This window comes from Anabrus simplex, chromosome 1 (assembly GCF_040414725.1).
Source record: "Anabrus simplex isolate iqAnaSimp1 chromosome 1, ASM4041472v1, whole genome shotgun sequence".
Taxonomy (NCBI): domain Eukaryota; kingdom Metazoa; phylum Arthropoda; class Insecta; order Orthoptera; family Tettigoniidae; genus Anabrus; species Anabrus simplex.
Genome location: NC_090265.1, coordinates 1,587,520,859 through 1,587,544,852, shown reverse-complemented (window position 1 = coordinate 1,587,544,852; position 23,994 = coordinate 1,587,520,859). Strand labels below are relative to the sequence as shown.

At 41.4% G+C, this 23,994-nt stretch overlaps 1 protein-coding gene across 1 annotated transcript in view; it reads left to right on the top strand.

The window, feature by feature from the left end:
• Positions 1–23,994, top strand: part of LOC136858573 (UPAR/Ly6 domain-containing protein crok) — a 110,975-nt gene that overhangs the window by 78,144 nt on the left and 8,837 nt on the right. The window contains exon 2 of the mRNA XM_067138228.2: positions 21,590–21,754. Within this exon, the coding sequence (XP_066994329.1) occupies positions 21,590–21,754 (165 nt within the window). The remainder of the gene's footprint in view (positions 1–21,589; positions 21,755–23,994) is intronic.

Sequence of the window (23,994 nt, the reverse complement as noted above, 5' to 3'; positions counted from 1 at the left end):
CGAACATCTGCTAACATGTGAGGGAGAGCTCCGTCGTGTTGATACCACATGGTTACACCCTCACCCAGGGGCACATCCTCTAGCAGCAGTGGTAATTGGTCTTGAAGAAACTGTAGGTACCGGGCTCCTTTCAAATGATCCTCAAAGAAATATGGTCTAATTAGGTGATCGCCCAGTATACCACACCAGACATTTACTCCCCATTGTGCCTGAAATGCTGCCTGCCTTACTCAGTGGGGATTTTCAACACTCCAGTAGTGCATATTATGACGATTCACAGAGCTATTATTATGAAATCGTGCCTCGCCCGAAAATAAAATGTGAGGTACAAACGCCGGATCATTTGTCACTTGCGTCAGTATCCACGCACAGAAATCAACACGAGTTTCGATATCTCGTCCGTGGAGTTCTTGATGTAGTTGCAGGTGATACGGACGAATAAAACTGGAATGCAATATCCTTACAACAGACGACTGGCTGATGTCGGCCTGTTGTATTACTGCCTGGGTACTTGTGTGCGGATTCTCCCTGAAAGTGTCCAAAACCATCTCAGCAGTTTCACCGGACGTAACTGGTGCCTTTCTAACAGGACTTGTTTGGAAAAGTGACGAAGTTATACGCAAACGTCGCTCCACCCTCCTAAACGTACACTGACTGACAGAGCAAATGCAGCACCAAGAAGGAGTGGTTCGAAAGGGATGAAAGTTGGGGAAAAAACAGAGACGGCACGGACGAATAATTGATGTTTATTTCAAACCGATATGCAGGTTACACAATGCGCACGGCATCGACTCAGTAGGATGTAGGACCACCGCGAGCGGCGATGCACGCAGAAACACGTCGAGGTACAGAGTCAATAAGAGTGCGGATGGTGTCCTGAGGGATGGTTCTCCATTCTCTGTCAACCATTTGCCACAGTTGGTCGTCCGTACGAGGCTGGGGCAGAGTTTGCAAACGGCGTCCAATGAGATCCCACACGTATTCGATTGGTGAGAGATCCGGAGAGTACGCTGGCCACGGAAGCATCTGTACACCTCGTAGAGCCTGTTGGGAGATGCGAGCAGTGTGTGGGCGGGCATTATCCTGCTGAAACAGAGCATTGGGCAGCCCCTGAAGGTACGGGAGTGCCACCGGCCGCAGCACATGCTGCACGTAGCGGTGGGCATTTAACGTGCCTTGAATACGCACTAGAGGTGACGTGGAATCATACGCAATAGCGCCCCAAACCATGATGCCGCGTTGTCTAGCGGTAGGGCGCTCCACAGTTACTGCCGGATTTGACCTTTCTCCACGCCGACGCCACACTCGTCTGCGGTGACTATCACTGACAGAACAGAAGCGTGACTCATCGGAGAACACGACGTTCCGCCATTCCCTCATCCAAGTCGCTCTAGCCCGGCACCATGCCAGGCGTGCACGTCTATGCTGTGGAGTCAATGGTAGTCTTCTGAGCGGACGCCGGGAGTGCAGGCCTCCTTCAACCAATCGACGGGAAATTGTTCTGGTCGATATTGGAACAGCCAGGGTGTCTTGCACATGCTGAAGAATGGCGGTTGACGTGGCGTGCGGGGCTGCCACCGCCTGGCGGCGGATGCGCCGATCCTCGCGTGCTGACGTCACTCGGGCTGCGCCTGGACCCCTCGCACTTGCCACATGTCCCTGCGCCAACCATCTTTGCCACAGGCGCTGCACCGTGGACACATCCCTATGGGTATCGGCTGCGATTTGACGAAGCGACCAACCTGCCCTTCTCAACCCGATCACCATACCCCTCGTAAAGTCGTCTGTCTGCTGGAAATGCCTCCGTTGACGGCGGCCTGGCATTCTTAGCTATACACGTGTCCTGTGGCACACGACAACACGTTCTACAATGACTGTCGGCTGAGAAATCACGGTACGAAGTGGGCCATTCGCCAACGCCGTGTCCCATTTATCGTTCGCTACGTGCGCAGCACAGCGGCGCATTTCACATCATGAGCATACCTCAGTGACGTCAGTCTACCCTGCAATTGGCATAAAGTTCTGACCACTCCTTCTTGGTGTTGCATTTGCTCTGTCAGTCAGTGTATTTGCGTTTGGTTGTTGTCTGTGTGAAAATCTTTCCTGGTACAGGCGCTGTGCTTCCTGTGCGTTCTGTCTAGCTTCACTGTAGATGAGGAGTATGTCAACATACTCATCTGTTGAATACATAGCGAAGAAATGACCAGGACTGCTAGACTACACAAAGTGTCGGGCCACTAAACATTCAACATGCATGCTATTGGTCGAATGTGGCACGAATGGCCTCTTATTTGATCCTCAAAGTTCAAAATGTGAATAAAAATTTATCGCTCGTGGGATTCGAACCCACCTACCAACGTAACATGCGCCAACACGTCTGTGGTTAGTCCACTACGCCACGGTGATGTGTGCCTCCAGTTTATAAGAAAGCGTACTTGGTGTAAAACTACGTCCCGCTTCACAAACTCGCCAACGTTTTCTTTCCGAATGCCATCGCTTTTATAATCAATCATAATCAATCGAAAGCTTATAATTGGCATGTACATTTTACATACCCGCGTGACAGTTTGATGTCTTATGTAAATACCTGTCGCATACATGTTTTGTAAAAGTCGTGCAGTGATGACGCAGTAAGTGCTTTAAAGGCGACTGTAGCTTGGTATACGGCAAAGGAAAATCGACCATTACACCACTGACGTTCGTTGGGTTGCCTGAAAGCAGAAAGGCCAGGCGCGGCTGATTCACCCGGTATATAATAGTAGGTGTGCCAATACTTTTTGGTGCCAGTGTAGGTCGAACGTCGAACTTCTCAGGTGGAATAAGACGATCCATACTGAACTTAATGCTATTTTACTCAGGAAATTGAGCTTAAAATGGGTTCGAACCCCACTGTCAGTAGCTCTGAAGATTGTTTTCCGTTGTTTCCCATGTTAATACCACGAAAATTCTGGGGATGTACCTTAATAAAGGCCACGGTCGCTTACTTCTCACTCCTAGCCCTTTCCTATCCCATCGTCGCCATAAGATCTCTCTCTGTCGGTGCGATGCAAAGCAGATTGTAAAATAATAATATAAGATGTTTTATTGACTGTAAACTTGGCCTAGTTTAAGACAATAATACTTCAGCTGTTCATCAGCTGTTGCTATAAACATACCTACAAGATGCAGTTTGCTGGGACAACTGCCTCAGCTGTTTCTAAGGAGATACCTCAGGTGTTGGTGGTTATTGTTTTGAAGGTATTATCCCATTGGCCACTTCCCTGGAATTAATGTAAAGAAAATCGCGAAAGAAAACATATTCCGAAAGATGACTTCGCGCAAGACTGGTATTCGAACCTCGGATCTTCTAACGGTACAGTTGCCAGCTCGTATCGTGGAACGACCTTAACTAGGTACATTTCGTACAATTACTGTACTTCATGTGTTAACACTTGAACTGTTCATTGGGAACCTTAGAAAAAATCAGTGTAGACCTTTTCAAGGAATCTATAGTGCACAGTTGTACTATACGCTAGTTCGGGAAACAATACTTTAAATCATCACGCAAGGAAGATTGAAAATGTCACTCTTACCAACAGTTCTTGATGAATATTCGCTGGAATACCTTCGAAGTCAATTGAAATATATCGGTTAAATCTGTGTACTCGTCCCCCTGTGGGTGGAGATGATAGAATACATCCACGGTATCTCCAGCCGGTCATAAGGAACGACTGAAAAGGGAACTAGGGGCTCTGAACTTCGTAGCGTGGATTGGCGACCACGGTTCTCGTAGCTGGGTTTGGCATTGATTCCACTTACTTGTGCCAGACTCTTCCCTTCCATCAATTCTATCCGCCCTTCCTTGGTTAACTTGTTCTATTCCGATCCCGATGGTATCAGGTTTGCGTGCCCGAAGGAGTCATTCATTTTGACACCCTTCGTGGCCCTTGCCTTTCTTATGCCGATACCGTCATTTTTCGAAGTGTCGGACCTCTTCTAATTCTACTTCTGATTAGTGTTAACAGAGGATGATTGCTCAGTTGCAGTTCCTCTTGAAACAACAATCACCGAGCTCGATAGCTGCAGTCGCTTAAGTGCGGCCAGTATCCAGTATTCGGGAGATAGTAGGTTCGAACCCCACTGTCAGCAGCCCTGAAAATGGTTTTCCGTGGTTTCCCATTTTCACACCAGGCAAATGCAGGGGCTGTACCTTAATTAAGGCCACGGCCGCTTCCTTCCCACTCCTAGCCCCTCCCTGTCCCATCGTCGCCATAAGACCTACCTGTGTCGGTGCGACGTAAAGCAACTAGCAAAAAAACAAAAAAAACAATCACCACCGCTATCTGTGTACTCGTCCCTAGAATTTATAGAAACTTGGACTATGTTGGAGTGAGTAAACAATCTCGACTAAACAGGAGAGGAATCTTGCGATAATTTTATTGGCTTTCTTCCAGGAACTCCCATAATTGTTGCGATGTTGTAACTGGTGTTTAAGTTCAGTCAGGTGGAACTTTTCCGTGACATCTTAAAACATAACTCGATTTTTGAGTCTTTACAAACTAATGTTTCCCTTTCAGACATTATGAGCTAGTGGGGAATACTATAGATTATGACTATGGATATATATCTATATTACATTTATATTTATATATTTATTCTAGATTCCTTTCTTGTCTCCACTAGTCGCCTCTTGATCTCTTTCGATCCTCCCCTCCCCCCTCCCCCCACAGAAAATAGATTTCTGAGTTATTACGCTGTCCCTCATAATCCTTCTAAGTTGCTGCACTCCCGATGTTTAGGAATTATTATTTTATGTCCACTTTGCATCCCCAGTTAGTCGTTACTAGCGGAATGGTGCAAGAAGTTGATACGAAACTACTCGTATGTCCGTCTCAGGTCGCCATTTCCATATTAAAAAAGATTTTTCTTTAATTGGGCATGTGGGTGATGATACCGCCTCCTTCCTCAGATATACCTCTGTAGATATTAGAACCAATCAGTTTTTAATACTTCGAGTTGATTGATTACTCGTACTTTACAGCAGCTATATTGCAATATACATAGGCACAAACGAAATAGATGGCGTGCAATTTAAGCACTGCTGTAATACATTGCAAGGGATTGTAGTTATTCGCTAAGTGGTCAAAATAAAACACAACTGGAGCTCCAGATTCTCGATGGACTACAGATAAGATCAGTAGATAGGACTGTTCTACATTGAAAGTGTAGATGATAGATTGAAAATGACATTATACAATAGAGTGAATGTAACCACCACGAATGACACTGACGAGCTGTGCCCTTTTCCCCCTTTCTTAATGCATCTAATCAGGTCCCTCTGAAACAGACATCTAATATGGAGCTGCCTCGAGGTATTAGAGGCAGTGTCCAACTCATGAGCCCATGTTCCTGGATTTGATATCGGCTGATGTAGCCGAGTTTTGAAGGATGGAAAGAATTCTTGGCACTGCATGACATAATTGTTGGCATGTTAAAAATCTCCAACCGGGCGAGTTGGCCGTGCGCGTAGAGGCACGCGGCTGTGAACTTGCATCCGGGAGATAGTAGGTTCGAATCCCACTATCGGCAGCCCTGAAAATGATTTTCCGTGGTTTCCCATTTTCACACCAGGCAAATGCTGGGGCTGTACCTTAATTAAGGCCACGGCCGCTTCCTTCCCACTCCTAGCCCTTTCCTATCCCATCGTCGCCGTAAGACCTATCTGTGTCGGTGCGACGTAAAACAACTAGCAAAAAAAAAAAAAAAAAAAAAAAAACTCCAATGGTACACTCCGCATCTATCAAACAGAATTAACTCAGCAGAGGGAATCGTTCAGTAGAATTCGGCTTCATTATTAAAATGAAGGAACTTGAAATATCACACTGCATTTGAGACCATGCGATTGTTATTTATTTATTTATTTATTTATTTATTTATTTATTTATTTATTTATTTATTTATTTATTTATTTATTTATTTATTCTTGGAATGGAGGCGTGATTAGCCTAGTGACTTTGTTGCTGGCTTTCCACTCGAATGGCCGAGTTCTATTCCCGCTCGAATGGAATTTTCACCTAAAAGGTCATGTGGTGTTAGAAAAGGGCATCCGACTTTAAAGATCTGACCAAAACCCGAAATAAGCAGTATACTAGGGATAAGCTGAAAAAAATCTCACAGATTAAAGGTGTACAGTTTCTGGACAGGCTCGACTGTAACATCTTCCCACTGTGAGTAGGGCGGTTAGAATACACCCCTAGTAGCCACTGCCTATCGTAATAAACAACTAAGAAAGGCCCCACGGGCTCTTAACTTGACAGGTTGGTGACCACAGGCCCTCTCGCATTACTTCCACTTGCGCCAGACTCCTAACTTTAATCCGACCTCCCTTGGTCAACTTTTGTTCTCTTCCGACTCCGACGGTATCAATCAATCAGTCAATCAATCAATGAATCAATCAATCAATACTGATCTGCATTAAGGGGAATCGCCCAGGTGGCAGATTCCCTATCTGTTGTTTTCCTGGCCTTTTCTTAAATGATTTCAATTACATTGGAAATTTCTTGAACATCTTCCTTGGTAAGTTATTCCAATCCCTAACTCTCCTTCCTATAAATTAATATTTGCCCCAATTTGTCCTCTTGTATTCCAACTTTATCTTCATATTGTGATCTTTCCTACTTTTAAAGACACAACTCAAACTTATTCGTCTACTAATGTCATTGCACGCCATTTCTCCGCTGACAGCTCGGAACATACCACACAGTCGAGCAGCTCGTCTCCTTTCTCCCAGTTCTTCCCAGCCCAAACTTTGCAACATTTTTGTAACGCTCCTCTTTTGTCGGAAATCACCCAGAACAAATCGAGCTGCTTTTCTTTGGATTTCTTTCCAGTTCTAGAATCAAGTAATCCTGTGAGGGTCCCATACACTGGAACCATACTCTAGTTGGGGTCTTACCAGAGACTTATAAGCCCTCTCCTTTACATCCTTACTACAACCCCTAAACACCCTCATAACCGTGTACAGAGATCTGTATCCTTTATTTACAATCCAATTTATGTGATTACCCCAATGAAGATCTTTCCTTATATTAACACCCAGATACTTACAATGTCCCCAAAAGGAACTTTCACCCATCAACGCAGTAATTAAAACTCAGAGGACTTTTCCTATTTGTGAAACTCCCAACCTGACTTTTAACCTCGTTTATCATCATGCCATTGGCTACTGTCCATCTCACAACATTATCGAGGTCATCGAGGTCATTATCGAGGTATTAGGATTACAAGGCTAGGGGGTCTTTCACTTTGACGCCTTTCATGGCCTTTTCCTTTCTTTTACTGATATCTTATTTTTCTAAGAATTGGACCTCTTCTTCTTCTTCTTCTTCCTTTCTACCCCTTAGTATCGTTTCTTGATAACGGGGTCGGGGATGAGGTGAAATGAATTGTAATGGCATGTCTTTACGGCCGGATGCCCCTCCTCATTTGAGGAGCTAATCAAGATGAAATGAATGATGGTGACTGAAGTTAAGTAAGGAGGTGGAAGGAATAGGCTGTGGCATACGAATAGGAACTCTCCTGGTATTTTCCTGGGAGTGAAAATTGGAAACCACAAAAAAACATTCTCAGGACGGCCGATGGTGGGGTTCGAACTCACGCGTCTGCCGAATGCAGAGCTAGTTAATGGAACGTAGAACCAATAAGCTTATGTAATCTGTATACATACATACTCGTCTCAGAACCATCTGTATTGGCTCTTCTCGTTAAGGCCTACGCCTGAGAAAAGCAAGAAGTCGGAGTGAATGCTCCGGGCTGGCGGGAAGTGGGTCAGTGGCGCTGCAGAGCTCTGGAGCCGAGCGGAGGCTGCGGCCAGATCAATATGGGCTGGTCCACCCCCACCTCCACCTCCACCAGGGAAAGTTAAGCACTCTGCAGTGCTTCAGTCTTTTTACTACTAGGTACATATCTGTCCCTTAGTTGGTGATGCCAAAATGAGAGCCATAGAAGACATAATTATGTAGACATGTCGAGATGCACTCATGACTGCACAGAGGTTCCTCCCTATTTTAGCCTCTCTCGACCCCTTTTCATCCATCGTCATTTTCCAGTCTTGACCTCATTGTTTTCAACAAAGTTCATCTGTCCTAATCGGTGTCTTCTTTGGCCTCTTTTGGCTTTCATTTGTAATTATATGGTTTGTTTTAGCATTCCTTTTTCCTTCTTCCCTTTTAAGCGTTGAAACTGTCTCTTCATTTTACCGTAACTTTTCCTTCCTTATATTTCTTCCTGTGTGTGTGTTTCATTTGTCTCTGCATCTTTCCCTACGTAAAACACTTATCGGAACTGTAATTTTGGTTGCTTGTGCTCTGTTTTGTATCTGCTTATGTCATAACACACATAGTAAGGTATATTATTTTTTAGTTCTCATTTGTACATCATTGTTCCATCGGATATTCCATACTGTGTGAAAGAACCCACACTGTAATACTTTATTAAATCATTTCCCAACAACGTTGATTGACATGGGAATTGCTACACCCAGGAGTCGTATATTTGCAGTAAAATCAATGCCTCTTTTTGCTTTACGTCGCACCGACACAGATAGGTCTTATGGCAACGATGGGACAGGAAAGGTCTAGGAATGGGAAGGAATCAGCCGTGGCCTTAATTAAGGTACAGCCCCAGCATTTGCCTGGTGTGAAAATGGGAAACTACGGAAAACCGTCTTCAGGGCTGCCGACAGTGGGGTTCGAAACCACTATCTCCCGGATGCGAGCTCACAGCTGCGCGACCCCTAACCGCACGGCCAACTCGCCCGGTAATCAGTGCCTCTTAGAGTAGCCTACTAATGGTGAAATTTAGGGTAAATGATCAATGAAAGGTGTGATCGGTTCGCCCGGAAGGACGTGCGTTCGATTCCCCCTCAGGAAGTTGTAAAATTTAAGAAACGATATTTCCACTTCCGAAGGTGCATATGGTCCTGAGGTTCACTCAGCCTACATCAAAAATGAGTACCAGGTTAATTTCTGGGGTCAAAGGCAGCCGGGCGTTATTTTTAAATGCCTATTTTAATTATTTTGCTGCATATTTCCAGAATTGGAAGTAGTTATTTGCCTGCCTGTTTTAGCCAAATATGAACAAAAAACCGAACTTCCGGGCTCTAGCCTTCATTCACGTCTCCCGATCACCACTTGGGTTTCTTGAAGGCACGGGGACAGCACAGTGAGCTTATGTGACCCAACCTCCTGTCACTTTTACGTAGCAGATCACATGACAGCAAGATAATGCCCGTATCCATACAGCTCACTTAGTCCATCATGATATTTATTCCTGACTTTTCTGCTCCTTTTCCTTCTCTCTATTCTATTGCCTTGACTTCCTCCAAAATTATTTTTATTGCATATTCATCAGTGCTTTTATTTACTATGTCAAGGTGTTCCTGGAGATTACTCTCATCATTTCTTCAAATCGCGGTATCGCTAGTAAATAGCATTAAAGTGGGTAGCGAAAATCTTCGAGCTTGATGATGGTGATGGTTGTGGTTGTTATTTTAAGAGGAAGCACAACACTAATCAAAGGGAAAATGGAAGATGTCCGAAACTTCGGAGAATGAATATTTCAGTAAAAGGTAGGGCAGGACCACGGAGGGCGTAAAAATCGAAGACTACCTAGGCCTCGCAATGTTAATACCGTCGGATCGGAATAGAACAAGAGTTAACCAAAGGAGGTTTGATAAGAAACATGAACATGAGGAGCCTAGTGCAAGTAAGTGGAAGTAAAGTCAGACTCAACTATAGACCCATGGGGGCCAACCCACGCTCCCAAGATGAAATGCTTACTTGCTTGCGTTTCAATAACCTTGTGTTTCCATATCCTGTTTTTATGGTCATGTCGTTCAATTCACTTCTCACTCTTTTAGTCCAGTGTTGTTTTGTTTTGAGGGCGGCAGGGAACGGAGGTATATCGGAATAACAAATTTGAAGATCTAGTGTGTAGGTCTGGTCCGGCTCATTGGCTGAATGGCCAGCGTCAGAGGGCACGCCGGGTCAAGGTTTTAAATGTGTATATTAATTCCTCTAGATCGGGGACTGATATTTTAGTTCGTCTTAGCACACAATTTCATTTACATACATCACTTCCAATACCGACTACCACAGAAACGCCCAATAGTGAATACAACTCTCCTCACAGAGATGGCGCTAGAAAAGGTATCCGGCCGTAAAACTGGGACAGACTCACACAAAATGACAACCCCAAGAAATTGGGGAAAAGGCCAGGAAGCAGGAAAAGAAGCATAGTGCAGCTCAGATGATTTGAGTGTCACACTGAGAGTTGAGCTTCTAGGAGCTCAACATTTTATTTAATACCAGAGCTAAACGTATCCATATTGAGAGCTCTCCCCTCCGCACCCGAGATTTCAACACATTCACTCTTTGTCAATACTGGAAGGTTCCTCACCACCAAACGTAGTGAATCGCTAAATTCACGCCTCTCAGTTATCTTATTTCTCCGAGCTGAATAGACGGTAGAGTGCTGGCCTTCTGTGCTCAAGTTGGCGGGTTCGATCCTGGTTCAGTCCAGTGATATCTGAAAGCGTTAAGATTTATGCCAGCGTCGTGTCAGTAGATGTACCGCTACGTAACAGAACTCCTGTGGGACAACATTTCGGTATCTCGGCGTCTCCGAAAATGATTAAAAAACCGGGCGAGTTGGCCGTGCGGTTAGGACCGCGCTGCTGTGAGCTCGCATCCTGGATATAGTGCGTTCGAACCCCACTGTCGGAAGGCCTGAAGATGGTTTTCCGTGGTTTCCCATTTTCACACCAGGCAAATGCTGAGGCTGGACCTTAATTAAGGCCACGGCCGCTTCCTTCCTATTCCTAGGCCTTTCCTATCCCATCGTCGCCATAAGACCTACCTGTGTCGCTGCAACGTAAAGCAGATGGCAAAAAGAAGAACAGTACTGTATTTATTGCGACATAAAACTTAAAACATCTTTTATAATTGGATGTTTATTTGTGGGCACACTTGAAGGTGGTGGTGCTGCATAAAAACCCTCTGCACACTTAAGAAGACCTAATTACACGATTGTCGCTGCTGCAGGGGAGATTCACGACCAAGCACATGACGCGCTCTTAATCATCCAACGGTGTATGGTCCGACGAGGACAGTTGTGAATGGCTGACATTTTAAACACTTCACATGAGATATGCTCCAGTAAATTAATAGAAAATTGATGTTGTACCTCAACTATATTACCTACCATACACATCTTGTGCTTAGAACCGCATACCGCGAAATATTTCGTAAAATGATTCTCTGAAGTTGTTCGCTTTCGCAAATCCGATATCTCAGCACCGCCGACAGCCTTTCTTCACGGTTACACAACGACAATATTGGCGGCATGTACACTCGAAATCTTTAGTATCTCGTGGCCAGAAATATTCATTTCAGGCAAGAAATCAGTACCCAGTACCTGCTCACACACACTTTCTCTCATTGGTCACATCCATCCGACGCATGAACACATGCACACATCTGAGGAGTGAGGGGAGGTGGAGAAAACGGAAGTACGAAGATATCTAACATGAACGAAACACACGCGGAGGGGGAAGTACTTGCTTCCCCGCCTGTCCACACGTCCCACTGGGTCGACATTGAAGGGATAGGGGAATGAAGGGAGAAACCACTCGTCTCCTTTAAGGCAACAGACGTAATGTGTATATCAATTCATTCAGGTCAAATTTTCTTGGTAATTCTTGTGTGCGAGGTCTGGCTGAAATGTTAGCGTCGCGCTCAACCACTGTAAGAAAGAATGACCCTTATTTTCGTCAGTATAGGCCCTGTTAAATACTACTACTACTATTAATAATAAAAAATAATAGCAATAATAATTGTTATCCTAAAAAACCAAAGTAAAAATAACCTGACATTAAATAATTATGATTATCAGAGACGCAAGTGCGTTTGGAAAACCGTTCCTGTGAAGTTATTTATTGTCAGCGCTTATCAAACAATTAAATACCATATATTGGGGTGGGATTACATCGTGCATACTTCATCGCAATTAAATTACAGTTAATTGTTTTCGTTGATTAGGAAAAGCCAGTAGCCTATAGCCAGAGTGTTTAACCATCGAAACATCTTAATCAGTTCCCGAAAAAATGGAGTCTAATTTAAGTGCGCAACGTCGCAAGCCACACCTCCTGGAAGACGAACACATGTGACGTTGTCGTGGTTACTTCTCCTTCATTCTCAGGGTTGGCCAAAACCTTCGCCCAAACGTTACCTGTTTCATTTTCCATCCGGAATTGATGTGATCGCGATTGTACCACACAATGGCTCACCAGGAACAGCATGTTCTGTTCTACAGTGTATTCCTAACATTGCGCGTACTTGTTTTGGGAACAACTTGTAGTTATTTTAGAGAGACTGTTAAGAAAGGTCCCCCACAATATCAAACACGGCACCTTCGAAAAACGAATGACATTATTAGTAAATTTCAACGAAGGACTCCTGCAGAAACCGGAAAAGGTTGAAGTTGAGTAGCACGAAGCAAATTAGGTATTTCAAACGACCTGCTCTCTGCCTGTGATCCTCCTAAGTAGCTACTGTGGGGTAGGTGATATGTGTTGTGATCGTTTACTGCGTGGCAGTCATTCAAGTCATATTGCAATAGTAGTGGAATATTCAAAGGAAAATGGCACTCTAATGAAGTTATGGGAAGTCTTAAAATGGATCTCGAAGTTTCTCGAGACTAGCGCAATGACCTGTCGCTCGCGAGAAGTGTCGATAGATCTCGAGAGCGTTGTCCCCGCATCGTACGGCGACCAGCGTGTAGTACGGTAGGCCTAGAGAACTGAATGTTGTTTGTGCCGACTACGCGAGTAATAAGATCTATTGTTTGTGATAGATATGGTTTTGAGAATACTGAAAACTGATACATAATGCTTTCATGCACAATATTCCCTATAATATGACTAGTTTGGCCATGATGCTCCTGTTCATGGTTACCGAGTTAAAGTTTGAACTCAAGATAACTATTTTGAAGCAAGTACCCGTTTATACGAAGAGAAATTAGGAATGGGCTGCCCAACGTGCATAGCTGGGCTTAGAGGGGACAGGACTGGAGTGAGCATGCGCAAATCACTCGTCAATGTCTCGCCCGATATCGATGTAGCGAGTGGCAATGCTGATCTGTGGAAGCTGCAGTGTAGCAAGTATGATCTGCGAGTCGTGGTATAAGTATTGAGCTCTTCATTTCGTTGTAACCTGACGTTCACCATAATACGCGTGTGTATTTATCATGGATAAATTTGTCTTGATACAAGGAGAAAAACACACTTGGAATTGACAGAAAATGAGGTTTCAAGTGCCATCCCGTCTACCCCATCTCAGCTTCATTAGCTTCTTCCACGCAATTGCTCCCTCGTAGGAATTTAAGTGGGAAGCGGAGGAGAACCTTTCAATCATCATATACGAGTTGAATAGAGTGGGATCCCTCTGTTGAAGAGGTATTCTGGAAAACTTGCACGGAAGCTGAAGCCAAATAGCGTATTACAATTTAGCTCAAAGGAGGATACTTTTACCTCCGTTGGTGCAGTGGCGGCAATTAGGGGCGCGATGAGGAGGGGCGTCCCCCTTTGTGGAGAAAACATTACATTTTTATTCCATTTTAGCTGCCTTAAACTAGAATTATAGGAATTATTTTAAAAAGTAGTTTGTACAAACCCTGTTGTATTACCCGCTAATTCGTTCCTTTATTTTCTTTAATATTAAACCGGGGTACGTTTTCTTGTCTGTAAATTTTTTCCCCCACTTGTAAGTTTCAATCGCCACTACTGGCGCTTTAGTTATTGGAGGAAATCACTTGAAAAGTCTCGAGCACATAGAAACGCCCAAGCCCGTAAGGAGGGTTTATCGAAAGCGTCTTTTTCCAAACCGAGCGTACCGTAGAGGTGCATTTGCATGAACAGTTGAACAATGGGATGAGGAATTCGCGCTTAGCAGCTATGGTGACTTACTACGAGCTTGCGCAGGGCTTAGTAGTTCGAAGATATGGCGACATAACATCAACTTTTTAGCAGTTATTACAGTTGCGGAAATTAGACGTGCCTGAGTTGACTGGAAGAGCCGTTCCGCATGCATGTGGATCTCGCATGATGTCCAAAATTAAATTATTATGTCTTGGAGCGAGTTGTTCCGCGTTCCTTGATAAATGAGATCAAACGCTGTGAACAATTTGCTATTATGTTTGACGAAACATGCGATATATTTATTCAGGAAGAAGTAGCCTAATCTTTTGCATTAGGACAGTAATGCAAATTTAGTCATATGTGAAAGTTTTGCTGGTCTTTATGAAGCTCCTAAAGCTAAGACTGTTTTCGAAATTGTAAAAGATGTATTTTCACGTTTGGATTTACTCTTTACAGTTTCATTGGACAGTGCCTCCCAAACGCGTGGGAAATTCAAAGGGCTGCAAAAGTTAGTCTCAGATTTCCAACCAAAATTCCTTTGTTGGACTCTGCCAATCACAGTCTGAATTTAGCTGCAGCTTGCGCCATCTGCCTTGAATGAGGAACACGATGATTTTAGCAAATGACTAATCAAATCAATTAGAGAATCTCCAAAAAGTGTTAATCTGTTTATAAGCATTAACTTTTATGAGAAGAATAACGAGGCTGCACTTCGTCCTTCGTGCCCGTTCGTTGGACTAAGAGAGATTCCAGCTTGAACTCAGAACCCTTTTCTACATTTCACTCTTGTGGAGAATTGAACTAGTTGCCCCTGAAGCTCAACTTGTAGGATTCCAGCAAGATATAGCAGATATCTTGGATTCTGGAGGTCAAATGGACTGTATCGCGATTGACATGTCTAAAGCATTTGATAGGGTGGATCATGGGAGACTACTGGCAAAAATGAGTGCAATTGGACTAGACAAAAGAGTGACTGAATGAGTTGCTATATTTCTAGAAAATAGATCTCAGAGAGTTAGAGTAGGTGAAGCTTTGTCTGACCCTGTAATAGTTGAGAGGGGAGTTCCTCAGGGCAGTATTATCGGACCTTTATGTTTTCTTATATATATAAATGATATGAGTAAAGGAGTGGAATCGGAGGTAAGGCTTTTTGCGGATGATGTTATTCTCTATAGAGTGATAAATAAGTTACAAGATTGTGAGCAACTGCAACGTGACCTCGAAAATGTTGTGAGATGGACAGCAGGCAATGGTATGTTGATAAACGGGGTTAAAAGTCAGGTTGTGAGTTTCACAAATAGGAAAAGTCCTCTCAGTTTTAATTACTGCGTTGATGGGGTGAAAGTTCCTTTTGGGGACCATTGTAAGTATCTAGGTGTTAATATAAGGAAAGATCTTCACTGGGGTAATCACATAAATGGGATTGTAAATAAAGGGTACCGATCTCTGCACATGGTTATGAGGGTGTTTAGGGGTTGTAGTAAGGATGTAAAGGAGAGTGCATATAAATCTCTGGTAAGACCCCAACTAGAGTATGGTTCCAGTGTATGGGACCCTCACCAGGATTACCTGATTCAAGAACTGGAAAAAATCCAAAGAAAAGCAGCTCGATTTGTTCTGAGTGATTTCCGACAAAAGAGTAGCGTTACAAAAATGTTGCAATGTTTGGGTTGGGAAGAATTGAGAGAAAAAAGAAGAGTTGCTCGACTAAGAGGTATGTTCCGAGCTGTCAGCGGAGAGATGGCGTGGAATGACATTAGTAGACGAATAGGTTTCAGTGGCGTTTATAAAAGTAGGAAAGATCACAATATGAAGATAAAGTTGGAATTCAAGAGGACAAACTTGGGCAAATATTCATTTATAGGAAAGGGAGTTAGGGATTGGAATAACTTACCAAGGGAGATGTTCAATAAATTTCCAATTTCTTTGAAATAATTTAGGAAAAGGCTAGGGAAGCAATAGATAGGGAATCTGCCACCTGGGCGACTGCCCTAAATGCAGATCAGTATTGATTGATGATACATAGGCTTACTACGAATAAACCAGAGTAACCTATCTTGTATAAATGTATACTTTCTTTGAAAGAATAAATGGTTACACTCAGGGTAGATGGGCTGCGTTTGTTGTGTTGTTGTTCATGTTTAGAAACTATTGAATTCTCACGTATCACTAACTCGTCATAACTCTGTTTTCATGTCATGAACGCCGTTGAGGAAGTATGCCGCACAATACAGTGGTCGAGAATCGGTGTCACGGAGGTAGAAGCTAAATGTCAGTGTCTTGACATTTTAAAAGAAAAAACGGGAAGATTTTCAAATATTTTGGGAAGCCTGCATCAAGGAAAAGCCTGGCTTTGTTGGTGGTCTTGAGTTACCAAGACAAGGTTACGTTTGGAAAAAATTAGAGAGTCCTGATGCCGACAGTCCTCATAAATTCAGCACTTGCAAAGATCACTTTAAGACATCTCACATTGTGTTTCCGTGGTGATGATATAGACTTTCAGGAATACTGGAGAAGAACACATGTAGGGCCTATCAATTTGAGATACGGGTTCCGGGTCCGAAAACGCTTCAGTCGTCGGATATAAGCTAAATTTGGGATCCTACCTATGAACGCGAGATACAAAAACCTTACGAATTTTTGTGTGGGGATGTAATAGGCCTATAATTATTTACCTGCATTACATAGGCCTACACAGTATAAGAAAACATTTACAACAGGTTGTTCAAAATGGCGTACCCCAGCTTCGATGCAGACATGACAGCGTCGCAGTAATTTCTGGCGTATCTCGTCGAGCAACTCTGGCGTCGTTTTTTTTTTTTTTTTTTTTTTTTTGCTATTGGCTTTACGTCGCACCGACAGAGATGTGTCTTATGGCGACGGTGGGACAGGAAAGGAAGGAAGCGGCCGTGGCCTTAATTAAGGTACAGCCCCAGCATTTGCCTGGTGTGAAAATGGGAAACCACGGATAACCATTTTCAGGGCTGCCGACAGTGGGGTTCGAACCTACTCTCTCCCGAATACTGGATACTGGCCGCACTTTAGCGACTGCAGCTATCGAGCTCGGTCATGGCGTCCTTTTAGCGATGTTATGTTCAGAGAGGATTCTTGCCAGGAGCTCTTTTTGTGTCTACTAGTGTCTCGTAGGTAACACTGTTCACATGACCCCACAAAAAGAAATCAACTGGGATGAGATCAGGCTGGCGAGCTGGCCACGCAGCAAGACTTCTTCTTCTTCTTATCCACTTGTCCGGGAACGTCTGATTAAGATAGTCACGAGCTGTTAAAAGTGGCTTGGGACGCTATCACGTTGAACCCACACGCGTCGACAAACCTCCTGTCTGCCGAGAACGGCTTTGTCGTAGAACCTGCAACTGAGACTTTCCGGACCGAGGTTTCCTCTCTCAAATGGATACGGGTCCCCTTCTCCAGCATTCCCTGAAATTATATATCATCAGTACGAAAACACCATGTATACTGACGTATGTAGCATAGTAACATCATGTGAATAACGATTTAAATATACAGGAATTGAAAAAAGTAACTGCGGTAGAGAAAGATTGTGCATTAGCTGTGAACTGTAACAATGCAAAACTGGAACAAGCTACAGTACAGAATTCTTTGGTGAGGATTTAGACATACGCAAAACTCTCCCTTCACCTTAACATGCTTGGTAACATTGCCAAACAAAAGAAAATTACCATGTTTGCAGTGCAGAAATATTGAATTTTTTACTACTGTAGAAGACAGGGGTGTCTGAGCTTCTACTGGAAGTCCTCAAATGTCTGAAATTCCTTCGCACAGTTCCTGATTTTCATTACCTCACTTTTCGTTAAACTTATTTCCATGCCTGCTTCTTCAATTGTCCTCTCCCAGGTATTTAGTTGTTCTTCCAATTTTTGTTCATTTTCTTCCCATATCATTATATGCTATGACTTTCATATCATTTGCTGTTTACCCTAGGTGAACTTTCCTCATAATGTCGTCCATCACTGTATTAAAGAACACTGGTGAAAGTACACTTCCTTGTCAAACTCCTCTGTCTATTCTAAACCATTCTGATTTTTTGCCATCTATTATAACACAGTTCAGACATTTGTTATACCTACATGTTTCTAATTCTGAATTGTATTTCTCTTGACATTTCCATGTCATAAGCCTTTTGTATATCTATGAATGCAACTGTGATTTCTTTCCCAAATTCCCATTTATTTTCTACTATCATCAGTAGTTGATCCTCCAGGTCTAAATCCTTGTTGTTCTTCTCTTAATTGTGAATCTATCTTGTTCTTGATATTTTGTAAGATTATCTGTTTCATAAATCTTCATGCAATGACACAGTAATGCTATTCCTCTGTAGTTCTCACAAAGTGTCTTATTACCTTTTTTTAAAGTAGGTACAATAATTGCCCTTGTCCCATCATAAGGAATCTGTCAGTCCGTACTGTCTTCATTATTCTATACAGCCACTGCATTCCAATAGGTCCTGCGGCTTTAATCATTTCCACTGTGATGTCATCTATTCCAGGAGCTTTGCCATTTTTCATTTCTAATACAGCTTTTTCTACATCCGACATTTATAGATCTTCTCTTCCTATTTCATCCGATCGTTTATTCGTCCCTTCCACTGTAATGGTGATATTTATTTTATCTTCATCTATTTCCTCGGGTTCATTTGTTTCATTTTGTCCTTCATATAGATTTTGGAAGTATTCTTTCCATACTTTCAAAACTTCCTTTTCTTCCCACACAGGTTTTGCATCTTTGTTGATGACTTTTGATGTATTTTCTTTTTGCTTCCTTCTGTTACCTAATATGTGGTATAATATTTTCTTGTTATTCTTATAATTCTCTTCTATCTCTTTCGTAAATTTTTCCAAGGAGATCCTTTTAGCCAGTGCTGCTCCGCTTAGTCGTTTCCATTTGTCTCTATTATGTTCCATTCTGTTTCTGAACTATTCTCTCTAAGCATTATTCTTCTTCTTGACTGCATCTGCAATTCTTTCATTCCACCATGGAGTTTCTTTGTGTCTGACTTTTATTGATGTCCTTCCACAGGTTTCTTCTGCTGCTTTGACTAAAGTTTGAACTTTTTCCATTCTTCCTCAACATCCTTCCTCTCATCTTTAGGAAGTTGAGTTTTAATCTATTTTAATATATCTCTTGGATTTCTCTATCTTTTAGTTTCCAGCATTGGATTTTTGCTTGTTTTTTCCCCCATATATTTATCCCTTCTGAATTTCATCAATGTCCGTCCCCACCAATAGTCTGCAGTCACCGTCAAGATTAATGCTTGGTATCACTTTCACGTCTGTCAAGCATCTTCTGATTTCTTGCGTTGTTATTATATAATCAATTATGGATTTCTCTTGCAAGTTCCAACTGTATCTGGTAAACTTGTGACTATCTCTTTCCTTATACCATCCATTACCAATGATCCATTTATTTCTCAGACACATGTGTAATAACATCTCCCCTTCATAATTTCTGTGATCTTCTCCGTGGCTTCCTATAATTGTTTCATATCCTCCGTTATCATTCCTAACTCTAGCATTGAAGTGTCCTATAATCACAGTCTTGTTAGATGTTACAGCATCCTCCAGTTTAGTGATGAACTCTTCCTTTTCACCTATTTCACAACCTATTTGAGTAGCATAAACCTGGATTTTATCAAGGATATTTCCTTCCATTAACTGTACTTTAATTATTCTGTCACAAACATAATCCACATTGAGTACTTTGTTCGCCAGTTCTGTAGCCTCTATTATTGCAACACCATTTCTTCTTTTTTCTTCCTGACCACCACATTTTATATCTCTCCAGCACCTTACTACCACTCCCTTTTCTCTTATTTCTCTTAATCCTATTATTGGTATGTTTCTCTCTGTCATTATCCATGTGATTTCTTGAATTCTTGCATCCTTTTCTAAGGATACTACATTAATAGTCCCAATTCTTATATTTTTCTTTGAACAGATTTGTCTGTCATCGGAGCCATTTTGGCCGTCATACCTGACAGATCTGCACAAAGGCTTTGTCACTTTTGGTATTGGTTTTACATTCGACCCAAGGCTCATTTGACTGTTGAAAGCGATATAATACGCTACCACTGGCTTGCTAGGCCTATCATGGATCTTTGCGTTAATATTTTGTTATGCATTAGCTGGTCGGCACCTGACATGCATTTCCTCATGTCAGTAAGGTTTATGGTTTACCCGCCAATACTTGGGAGGCTAATTGAAGTGGTTAACCACTGGGTGCTGGGGTCGCCACATCCGTATGCCAAAAATAAGTAAAATAAGTAATGAAGAAGTTTATACAGTTATGTTGGTACTTAAATTTAGCTATGTATAATAGTTTTTTAAACTACTAGTCTAAATAATAAAAAGTTCAAAACTTCTTTTCCAAGTAAATTTAGAATACAAAAGTTATTTTTAGGTCAGTTTTTGTAATTTTATGGCAGTTTTGAAGGAGTTTTAGGTCATAAATTCTTTACCTTTAGGACACTTTTCGATCACTTATAGATCAGAATCCTAGCCCAAACAGCGGGTACCATTAATATCTAGTAACAATTAACCTTGAAATTACTGACGTCATTACAATATGTAGTAAAATGTACATTATTTCCACACTGACCCTGGAATGTGTCCACAGTAGCCCAATCAGGAGCTGAAGTGTATAAAAAGGAGCAGTAGATTTATTGGAATAATAATAATAATAATAATAATTGCAATTAAAAAAATAATTGAATGATTTTCTCTGAACAGAAAGGAAACTAGATTGTGCCCTATTTCATTGTCACTGCATTGTCTTACAAAGGGCTGGGCTGAGTGGCTCAGATGGTTAAGGCGCTGGCCTTCTGACCCCAACTTGGCAGATTCGATCCTGGCTCAGTCCGGTGATATTTGAAGGTGCTCAGTACGTCAGCCTCGTGTCGGTAGATTTACTGGCACGTAAAAGAACTCCTGCAAGACTAAATTCCGGCACCTTGGCGTCTCCGAAAACCGTAAAAGAGTAGTTAGTAGGATGTAAAGCAAATAACATTATTATTGTTTTACAAAGGAAGCTTGCAGTGATGTCTCAAAAGTGCACTAGCTTGGAAAGGTGTGTCAGTTCAACTGACAAGCCCACTGCCACACTGGGGCAAAACACTGGTATTTTAATGGACTAAAGAGCTTGAATATTTTCAGATTTATATTATTTGTGACTTTTAAAATTTTTTGGAATTAAATTGATTTTCACATTTCTTGTAACAATGAATGTTGGAGCACTTTGAATTGCTTTCTGTACAGAGAGGTAAATAAGCTTTATCAAACCCTTAAATAATTTGAAGTGATTTGATTTGACAAACTGAATACATATTTGAACATGTAACAAAAGTTTCTTCCTTTCGTTCACGTTAAAGACCTGTCTGTAGAAATAAAAACTTGTGACAATCTTACTAGGTACTGTAGATATAAGTTTGGAATATTTTTTATCTTTTAATAAACAATTGATCACCTGCTAATTTACTATAGGACGTACTCATAATTGTGATATCAAACTCCAGCTCAAGCATCTTAAAGTACATACACTACTACTATATTATTAAAACTAAGGTATGGTAGACTTAAGTATCATGTTCATTTGTTGCAGGTGAAGCAATCAAATGCTTTGAGTGCAACAGTCACAATGACACAGCCTGTGCTAATGATTTGCCACCTGAAAACTTCAAGAAGGACTGCTCGGAGCACTCCGCAGGTTCCAACTATGTGCTCTGCCGTAAGATAGTACAGCACATTGATTTTGAAGTAAATGGAAGTGAGTATTTCATATTTGTATACCGTACCATAACATTTATTTGTGTCTAATGAAATATAAGATCTAGTGAAAACTAGCCAAAGAAACATATGCAAATGGTCATGGGGAAAATGTGTCTAATACCTCTTTGCCTGCTTTCTTTGCCAGTTTGATTCTGTGTATATTTCCATTACATTAATTCATAAGGGTCTAATACTGGGCCACTGCTATTGCTTTTGCTGTTATTCATCAATAAATAACCAAGTGTTATATATAGCCCAGTTCAAAAGGCCTTTGATGATATGAAGCTATACCGGTACCGTTAATGACATTAGCAATGGTGTCTCAATTCTGGTAATGCATTTGAATTAAACTGACCAGAGAGAGAGAGAGAGAGAGAGAGAGATACAGGTATTTATGCCTCAAAATAATGTAGTATCTAAACCTGTAGCATCTGGAAGTTCTACCATAATCAGACATAGGCTACATAATATGGCCCATGTGTTGCATTGTCATATTTCCAAAATTAAAAATTGGGACATGTAAACTGTATAGTTCCTCTAAGGTGGCTTTTTTTTTTTTAATGCAGTTTTATAAATGCATGACTTATTCTCATTTACTAAAACTTCTCGTATGCTTTCCACTTGGGTCCACTGAACAATCCCTATAGAAAAAAATGCGTTCCACATGTGTGTTGTGTACTGGGATACTGAAAAGATATTGGTAATTTAATAACAGCTCTGAGTACAGACATTTAAATTCACAAATCTGAAAATATATTTTACCACACCTGCTGGCTGGACATTGCTCATTGCCTTTTCTCTTCTCATTTTCCACAAATTCACAGAGATTCCTGCATTGGTTGGAAAGATCATTGTCATTCATTTTCAAGTTTTTCTGAATCAAAGCAGCACAAGTTTCTTCCACCTCTTGCTGAGCTGATAAATTATTAAGAAGCATCCATGTAAACAGCTAATGTTTCATCATTTCATTCGTCCAGTTTACCAGGAAATTATATCCCACTTTATCAAGGTTTTTTTTTATTTTTTTTATTTTTAATGCTTTTCATGCTGATAGGGAGTAAGTTTGCTTCATAACAATCGTTGATGAACTTCTTTGTTTCTTTAAGTATAGACAAAACTTCAATAATTCATTTGTCTTTCCTTCAATCTTCCTTACCTTTACATCAGTTCATGAGCAGCACTGTGTACGAGATACAAATAGGCTTTCATAAAGGGAGAAAAATAATAAAACAACTAAAATTACAAGAGCATTTTCTTGTGAGAGGAAGTAGGATTTCAAAGCATCACACAACTTTAATACTTTAATAATTGAAAAATAAGAAAATACTTTCACTGCTATAACTTCAACATCTGTTGAGAAAGTATCTGCAGCAGTATGCATGATAACATGCTAAAGATTATCAGGCTAGCCAAATCCCTCAGTGGCATAATTTAAAGTGCCTTTCAATTTAAAGAATACATTGCTGGTTCCAAGGTGCTAAAATTCATATTGCAATTACCTTTGCAGAATGTGATGCACGTTTTAGTGTTCAAACCACAGAACTGAAGTGTGCTCATGCAGAGTTCAGCAGTGGAATGTAATATTTCATTTTCTAGTGAACCAGCCTGTAGTAATTTTTATCCCATTCTTAGCTATTAAATATCACGTGACAAAAGGAAATATCTTTTTATTGCTGTGATTAGAGGCATCAGTAGAAATAGAATAAAACTTTCATTTCACAGAGGTGGGAGTGATTACAATTTTTATCAAAGTTGTAGATTTAGTTCTAGCGCTAGAAAACTTTACAGCAATTGTTGAAAGGGGTGCAGAATGGTATGATATGCAACTATTAACTCTCATGTAATTACTTTTTCTTATTCTGTTGTATTTTAACTGGAACCTGAAGTTTGTGTTTTCAGTTTTCATTATGCTGGATAATGTCTGTCTTCTCACCATGGGTGATGCTGAATGTACAGTGGCATTATTTACATGAGCCTTCATGTTCTTTGTCAGTTTCTGCAGTGAAGTCCCTCTGTTTAGAATAGTCACTACTATAAGAACACTTTATTTTTGGCATGGTGAAGTAATATAGAGCAGCTGAGTCCTGAATCTTAGCCACTCCTCTCTGATTCCATTGACCGAACAAAGGAACAAACTAGTAATAGCTATTTGAACTGTCTTTTCCAGTCTCTTGTTTTTATTTTGCAATGAATTTCTGTCTGTACTACATCAATAGATTGTAATGGAGTAAATATGTA